General features: G+C 40.1%; 1 protein-coding gene across 1 annotated transcript; it reads left to right on the forward strand.

Moving 5' to 3' along the window:
- The first annotated feature begins 3677 nt into the window (after nt 1–3677).
- LOC142503265 (olfactory receptor class A-like protein 1) lies at nt 3678–8842 on the forward strand. The gene is made up of 3 exons (XM_075615427.1): nt 3678–4558; nt 5126–5233; nt 8764–8842. Exons 1-3 carry the CDS (start codon nt 3678–3680, stop codon nt 8840–8842), a joined length of 1068 nt encoding a protein of 355 aa, XP_075471542.1.
- The last annotated feature ends 383 nt before the right edge of the window (nt 8843–9225 follow it).

Raw genomic sequence — 9225 nt, forward strand, 5'->3', positions numbered from 1 at the left:
GAAAGGTGAACTTTGCGCCTAGACTCTAGTGTTGACCAATCTAGTTCTTTGAGCATTTCACAGTGGTGTGTGTTGTAGTTGCATTGGAGAACAAAACGACAAATTGAATTGTAGAGGGTGTCAAGTTTGTTAAGGTGGGTTTGAGGAGCTGAGCCATATACTATGTCTCCATAGTCAATAATTGGCATTAGCATCTGCTGTGCGATACGGGTTTGCACCATTTAGCCTCTATCACCCTATTTTCAATTGTATATAGGAGTGTTTACATATGAGAGGTGATCTTGGTGCATATGTTATTTGATTTAATTCATTTTTAATTATTTTTATTACACACATTCTCGGTAATATATGTTTTAAGTATATAATAGTAATACAAGTTATATTTTAAATTAGTGGTGTGCATTTAAGTGAATTTTCTTTGGGGTACAATAACTTTGTAGTCTTCATTTTTCCTATGTATGTATGTATGTATGTACAATATGTATGTATGTATATCTTTAGTTATATAGCACAATTCATGTACATACAGTACTTCATAGCACTAATACATGTAACATAATTTAGTCTAAATTTAGCATAGGTTGAACTTAATGGACACGTCTTTTTTCAACCTCATCTACAATGTAACTATGTAACTACTGTATAATAATTAAACATAGGGCCTATTATTGTAGCCTCGATAACCAACTTATCAAGGTTTTCTAACTGTTCTCGCAAGGTAGCTATTCAGGAAGCCTGGTTGGTTGGTTAAATTGTGCAATTTCTGTCTCCTGGCCAAACACGCCACAGTAGCCGACGAGAAGCCCAAAATCACAATTTTCATAATATCGTGCAATTCCAGTAGCCTCGGTCATCTTATCGGGGCTCTGGTATTGCGGTTTTATCCTAGAATCATCTCGCCAGCTTTTGCTGGTGAGAAGGGTTGCGAGAGAGGGACATTGAAAAAAAAATGCATTTTACGGAGCCGATACACATTAATATCAGCACCGGAGACCTCCGGCATCAATCCGATGCATGAAAAATGCATTTACAGACAGCTTCATTACCTTAGCGGCTAACCGCTTAGGCAATGAAGGGGTTAACTACCAGTATCTAGTTTATTGTGGGTAGCGGGGGTGGGTGAAGGTGGCATTTGGCCCATGGTGGGTGTTTAAACCTTGCAGGGGTGTTGCGGGAGGAGTTAACCCTTTCATTACCTTGGCGGTTAATGGTGATGAGGGTGCCCTTCAACCTGGCAGGGGTATGTAGAAGTTTTATTTACCTTATACTGCTGTATATTGTTTTATTTTGAATGGGCAAATGCACTACTATCCATATCTCGATAATAGTAATTTTGTCCATTATGGTACTGTATGTATTTGGGGGGTTGTTGGGTTAGAGTAGGTGGGTATTAGCGTAGTTGGTTATTTTTATGTTTATTGGGGGTATAGGGATTGGGTGAAGGGGGTATCTGCCTAAGGGTGGGTGTTTAGGCCAAACGGGTGGTTAGTGGGACTGGTTAACCCTTTCATTACCATAATGATTCCCATTACCATAGTGGTTCCCTTCATTACCATTGTTGTTTTCAATCCCGCTATTTCAGCTGTTTTAATAAAAAAAACCTGTAATACTAGTGTACGTGCGCAGGGGGTCTCTGAAGTTAGTTTCAGGTCGGGGAACCCCCTGCTTCCCGAGATACAGGCCCTGTCATGATGTGCCGGTATCCCCATGCAATGTTTAAATGTCCCGCGTCACGTGACCGGGAAATTTAAACACGTAGGAGATACTGGCACCCCATATCTGGGTCCGTGTCTCGGGAATCAAGGCGTCCCCAAACCTGAAATCAACTCGGTTGTGCTCTGGAAACCCCCTGCTCACGCACACTAGTATTAACATTTTTATTAAAGCAGTGCGATCACCTGTGAGAGTTGTGCAGGGAGAGGCGGCTCTCTCTGTGCAGCTCTCTATGCAGCCGGGCCCGATCGCACGGGGAGACCTTTGGGAGAGGCTGAGATGAGGTTTCCTGCTTTGCGAGCGGTTTAGGCATTTTCCTGCTGCACGGTTTGAGAAGTGTTCAGATTCTTTCTGAATACCGAGATAACTCAACTGACAAACCATATGGCGAGAACATGTCAAACCTTGCGATGTAGCAGCGAACTCATTGAGGCTACTAGAATAGGCCCCATAGTGCAAACAAGCACTTCAGACATGAATGTAACAATAGGAAAGGGAGTCCCTGTCCCAAAGAGCTATATATTTTTACCCATGTAGCCATGGGACTTTAATAAATGACTCACACGATCTCTGCAGTGTTTTAGAGTCTAATATCTATGGAGGCCGGGAGAAGCTGTAAACACATTTATGAAACATAGAAAAGACTGGAAGCTAATTGGACTGGAAGAATATAATGCAGAATAATCCCTTACTGTGTGTAGTGATAGGGGGTTAACCAGGTCACTAATAAAGGCATTATACACGGCTGGTTAACACTAAATCGTGTTGGGACTGAAGGGGTTAATTGTCTGTACACCGCAATGACCTTTTTTCCCCTCCACCATCTTTAATGTCCCCATTTTGCAGCTCAAAACCTAGCTGCAGCTATGTGAATATGTGTAAAATGTGCCAATTGTATTTGAGACACAAGAGGGGCTAACTCGCGCTTGGAAAGAGCTAGTACTCTAATTTTTGGAGTGCAGCTAAGTAAAAAGAAACCATAGCCATACATATAAGGTGTATAATTGTGGCATAAGCAGAACATACTTTTATAAATAAACTGTATTGTCTTTGTGTTTTAAAATGTACAGTCAGGTAGCTTTTCCTGCCGGTCCAGTAATAAATCCTTTTACATGTAAATATGTCAAAGGTGAATGAACTGAGGGATTTCTCATCTCCGTACTTCATAGACACCCTGGGCAGTCAGTGCCTCAGTGTCTATGAGAAGTCCGGAGTTGAAAAGCCTCAGAGACCCTAGGTGTTAAGACGGCCACGAAATTGTTAAGAACCAGAAACCGGTCCAACATATGGGCTGTTCACAACTTGTGGCCAGATCCCAGACTTGCTGTCGCCAGGTAGAAGGTTGAGCCCGGTAAGCTAAGTAGCTCAGGTGTCACGTTGGCACATGCTCATAGCAACCTGGGAAGCAACTTCTGCTATCTGCAAGGTACTGGCAAGTCTGGGATAGGTGGGAGAACTATTCCCATGGGAGGGATTGGTTGTGCATGTTAGGTATAGGACCCTTTACCCTATAAAGATGCCTGCTGCCCAGTCCCTGTTAGTACCATCTGAAGATTTCATCGGATTCACCAAGTTCCAGCGTCAGCGGTTCCGGAGTGTGAGTGGTTAATTATATCGTAACCAAGGATTGTACCGCACTGCATGCATGCTGGGGTGCCCAGAGACTTTGTTTCATTCCAAGGACATTTGATTTTGTTCCCTGTACCCAGTAAGTGTTTTATTAAGTGTAATTGTGCAAGATTTGTATGTTTGTCCGAAAATAAATAAATTACAATTTATTTTGCCCGCCTTGTTGTGCTCAGTCTAGAATCCCGGTATTAATGTATGTATAAGTCTTGGTCTCCTGTGACACTGTGCTGTGCATAAGGGACACAATCTTTGTGTTTGCACGTGTTGTACATGAATATTACTTGCAGTTTATTGTTTCTCATTTCAGATATCTACACTAACATTACACCAGTGTCATGGAGATAAGTCTTCTTTTCAAAGCCCTCGGCTTCATTCTCCTGCTAGTGATAGGAATTCCTGGAAATGTCTTCATTCTATTGAAATTTACCTATATCAAGTTTATAGAGAAGAAACTCATGCCAGCCAGCATCATCCTGGTGACCCTGGCACTAACAAATCTTCTTGTGGTTATCTCCCGTATCATCCCCCAAACACTAGATGCTTTAGGAGTGGAGAATTTACTAGATGACACAGAGTGTAAACTTGTCCTTCTCACCTACAGAGTGAGTAGATCCATGTCTATCTGTCTCACTACTTTGCTTAGCTGTCACCAATGCATGCTCATCGGTCCAAAGACTAGATATTGGACTTACATCAAGACAATCATAACTCAGAATATATGTTTCATTGTTATACTGCTCTTTTGTTTTAATATGTCTTTAACATCGTCCACTATTTTGTATTCACGGAAAAGAATAAATTCTACAACCTCGCCATACACGCTACATTTGGTGTATTGTGATGTTGACTTTTTGACCTATGTCTCTTACTTTATATATTTACTGATATCCATAATACGAGAGATCCTGTTTGTGGTGCTGATGACCCTGTCCAGCGGCTACATGGTGTCTGTGTTGCACCAGCATGGGAAATCAATGAAAGGCATGCGCAGCTCCAATAGGGGCCAAAATAAGACAGTTGAATACAAGGCCTCCATGGCGATCATCTTGCTGGTTGCACTTTATGTGGTCTTGTTTGGCATAGATAACTCCATATGGATCTACTCCCTATCGCCGTCCTCTGTGATCCCTGCAATGAATGAAACTCGGATATTTCTTGCTGCCTCTTACTCTGCCCTGAGTCCTATTATTATCATTGCCACGAACCCCAAACTACACCGGGGGATGAATAATCCATGTAAGAAGCTGACAGAGTTGCAAAAAGGAGATACACAAAAGAGGGTTATTGTCAACTGTGCTAGTCAAAACATTATAAATAACATTTCTGCATAGAGGCACATTTGCCTAATAACAGATGTACGGTAAGTACCAACTTGTAAATAATTAGGATTTAACATTACACATAGTATACTAGAACATACTATATTAGTGGATATCTGGAAGGCTGAACGTATGTAGATAACTAATCAAAAATGATCTCTCCTACGTTAACTGTACACCATATGCGTACATATAAGTCCAAAGGATGCATGATAATTTCCACAAAGACACTAACCATTGCTCTTACTCAAGTAACCAGTGACATTTATATTTCTAAACTTCAAAATCCATTATTCTGCTCTCTTGACCATTTTACTGACTGTTGACCGGTTCCTTCTCCTTCACAGTCCTTACTCTTGTGATGCTGTATGAAATCTCTAACACACTTCTCTTATACATTGTCTATTAAAGTGCACAAGTACTAGCATTAAAAATAATTGTTTGGTGTTCTCTATTCAGATGACAATCACATACCTGTATATGCATCTGTTTCAGATGTGTGTCTGGGTGATTTGGCACCAACATGTTGCTGTACATGTATGCTTTGGATTGTCTTTTGTATCTTATGAAAGGTCCGTGTTGGACCTGAAATGTTGCACTCAACACTGTTCTTAAATAAATGAAAATAATTGCAAAAGACTTTTCTAAGTAGCGCTATACTTTGTACTATTTGGGGGGGGTAATCCTGTTTTATATTGAGTGTTTTTCCAGATGTGACACTGTTCCCAGTTTCTGTCTGGATCTTATAAGTCACCTCATATTCAACGGGTCCTATTAAATATGCTGTGAAGCTGTCTTACCCTCGCTGTGGAAGATTTCAGCTTAAATTTCAATACAGGCGATGTCTTCACAGCATATTGAATAGGGGCTAATGTGTACAAAAATACAGCTCCTCATCTTTCCTTATACACCAGAGCCGACTGCCTTCTTCTCCAGTATAATACGTCAGTTAGCATAAGAGATGTTATATTGGTTCCTCTCTCATCTTCCCATATTCTTTTTAAAGTTGATACTGTACTTTCTCTGCAACATTGATAGTACAGTAGCTGCAACATTTCCATAACGATGTTCAATACTGTAGCTTTAAAAATAACAATGACTACACTAATAATATACTTGATTGCCACCTGTACAATTGATTTATAGCTACCATTCTGATTTTTATCTTAAAACATATCATTAAGAGTGCAAACTCTTTGGGTCATATGTTTCTCCCTGTATTATGCTTATGTCTCTTTCTTTTATCCAGGAATTTGTTTTGACTGTGAATACTAGAAATCACAGAGCACATGGCTAGTGCTGAATATACATGCAAAAGTAATACATCTTAAATTGTATATAATGAACTACTTGAACAAAGCACTTTGGTAATTGCATAATTGCATTTGCAACACTTAGCAATTGATCTCTTATAGAACTAATTCTTTGGCTTCTGCACTTAGCACCGAACATATGCATTGTTCATGGTGAAAAATCTTTCTCTGTAGGTTATTGTAATGGGCAAGCCTGTTACCAAATCCTACTGCAGGTCTGTTGGATGTCGGCCATCAAGGAGTTCATCCCTGTCTGGGGGATTTACAAGACTACCTGGGAAGTAAAGGTTTAAAAGGAGGCGGACGTGCAGCCCAAGAAGTTGCTGTTCCTTGATTGCAGAAAGACACTGGATCTTACGCTCCGTGTCAAGAAAAAGTTTGTGAACCCTTTAGGAGTTTCACATATTTCAAAAATAAAATATTATTAGATCTTAATCTAAGTCCTAATAATAGATAAAGATAACCTGAACAAATGGCACAAAAACATGACACGTTTTCAACATTTATTTATCCACAAATGATTCAACATTCAATATCCATGTGCGAAAAAGTATGTGAACCTTTAGATTCAGTACCCCTTGAGCAGCAATGACTTCAACTAAGCGTTGCCTGTTACTGCTAATCAGCCTCTCACATAAGTTTTGCAGAATGTTGGAACATGTTATTCAGTCAATTCACAGAGGTTTCATGGACAGATAGAGTTGGAAAATTGGGTACAGGGGATAAACGTTTGTGAGTTTCAGATTGTTATAGAGCAGCTTCAACATCACATTAACATCACCAAACATCAGCAAACGGCTCACACCCTTTGGCAGCCCTTCCGCTGCGCCAAAGGTTATCCGCCTTTGGGGAAACGCAGATGTACACTGGGTGGTTGAGATTAATGCAGCTGTAAATACAAAGTTCTTTGTGTCCTCTTGGCTCATTAACATTCCAGTGGGTGGGGTTGACGTTCCACAAAGTACAAGCAAATGTTAACACTTAGCACGCTGGTCCTGTGCAAAGGGTAACAGCTCTTGGGGAGCACCATCAGGCTGTCCGCCTTTTGGGCAAAGCAGATGTACACTAAGTGGTTGAGATTCAATGCAGCTGTGCATAGCGGTCATGGCTGGGATTGCAAGCTGATTTTAGTTCCAGGACGTCTGGTGCTATGTCCCGGTGAAGCAATTTCAAGTCCTCCATAGGGAAAGGAGTGGTGGCACCTGGAACTTCATGCTGATTTGAGTTCCAGGACATTTTGGCTTAGTCCCGGTCAACTAAAAACACTTGTTTTATGTTCTATTTTAGTTAGCAAAGTTTTGTTTTTTTCCCAGGTCCCAAGTAAGTCTCTTCTTTTGTAGTTTGTGTATTATTATGTGTATGCCTTTTCCTGCGAATAAATTTACAATTTATTTCACTTTACCTGTTTTTCCTCAATGTATGATCCTGGTAAAAAGGTGTAAATGCCTGGTCTCCTGTGACAAACGCAAGCTATTTCAATCTTAAGATAGATTTTAAAGAGTAGAAAGGCAATGAAAACCTTGAGTGCCATCCGCTCAGGGGCTGGGTCCCAGGGAGTTTAGGTCAGCAGCAGTGTTGATAATTCTGTTTCAGCATTGTATAAATTGTTACATTATAATCATTGTTTTTCCATGAGAGATACAAAGCTTGGATAAACTCTCGGGAGCTTGTGACACACGATGCACATTGTACCTGTCATACGGCCTGTCATACGATTAGAGACGATAAGTATGGATACACGATGATCAGAAAGCATGTACCACAGTGCACCCTAAACACATTTATCTTAGACTCTGCATGACCCAAATATCCAACAGGCAGAGTCAAAGGCCCATGTTACTTGAGGGCCTCAACCCACAAAAAGTTAATGACCCCCATTGTTTGTTTTTCTTCTTTTTTTATTTTTCAACTGTCCCTTCTGACATTCATTACTGACGCCCCCTTCTAGAGAGCAGACTAAAAAAAGACAAAAATTCCTATGGAATCCCCTATGGCATACTATAAACAAATATATGGCTAGTTGTCTAAAAGTAGTTTCTCAGAGTGTCATGGGTCTAAATTCACCTCTGAAAAGGAGGCTGATATTCAGAGATTTTAAAATCTAGACTAGGCGATATATTCATATTACAGGAAACACATCTAAACAGGTAAGACGTAACTAGGCTAAGAGACAAAAATTTCCACCACATGTATCACTCTCCTGCGAAAAAAATAAAGGCAGGAGTAGCTATCTTGATTAAAATGAATATCCCCTTTGCAATTGAAAAATAAAAAGGGATAAAGTAGGTAGAATGATAATTATCTCTAGTAAACTTGGCACACTAGAACTAATCATAGTAAGCCTAAATGCTCCAAACGAAGACCAAGAAACCTTTCTCAATTAAGCTTTTGATACAATTAATCAGCATAGAAAATGGCAACTAATAATAGGTGGGGACCTAAACACCATCATGGACAGTATTAAAGATAGATCGAGAACCTTTGAAAAAGAATGCCAATCAAAACTAAAAAAAACAATATAGGTGTAAGTGGGTTGGTCGACAAAAGGAGACTGTTGAACCCAATGACAAGGGGATATTCATTTTACTCAGTCCCCACAAACAATACAAGAAGATCAGTCTTTGTAAATAGAGTCCTCCTTTGCGCTGGAACTTTCACTCGTGCTAAATACAATGCATGAAAAATATAAAAATGTAGAGAAACAATGAGGAGTAGCACACTTAATTAAAGATGCTGTCACCTCTGTGAAAATGGTAACACTAGATGCTATTTCACCCTAAACACTCCAGAAATGGTGATGGAAATGACCATAAACATATACACACCACCACCACCAAGCAGTTAAACCTTCACAGCCTGGAACAGTAATCTACAGTAGGTGTAAACCCAATTAATTAAGATGTATCTTATTCAAGCGAATGAAATTGGGCACCATTATGATCCTTAAGGCTTGATGTTGTTGTTCCGCTGCAGCTTCGTAGGGTACTATAAAGGAGGCACACGTCATGCTTCCTGCTGACCGAATCCATTTCTTGGGCCTTTGAGTTCCACCATATTTCTTTCTCCGCTTTAAGCTGGCGTTTAATTTGTCATTGAGGTAGAGATAATGTTTGTGATTGGTGTTCTTTATCTTAGCGCGTTCTTCAACTGAGTTTAAAGTGTTGTCTGAAATCCATGGTTTGATTTTTCTTCTCTTTATGGGGCATATTTCCTTGAGTGTTTCTATGTTGGGTGTTTTAGTTAAGTTCCAG

This window comes from Ascaphus truei, chromosome 9 (assembly GCF_040206685.1).
Source record: "Ascaphus truei isolate aAscTru1 chromosome 9, aAscTru1.hap1, whole genome shotgun sequence".
In the NCBI taxonomy this organism is placed as follows: Eukaryota; Metazoa; Chordata; class Amphibia; order Anura; family Ascaphidae; genus Ascaphus; species Ascaphus truei.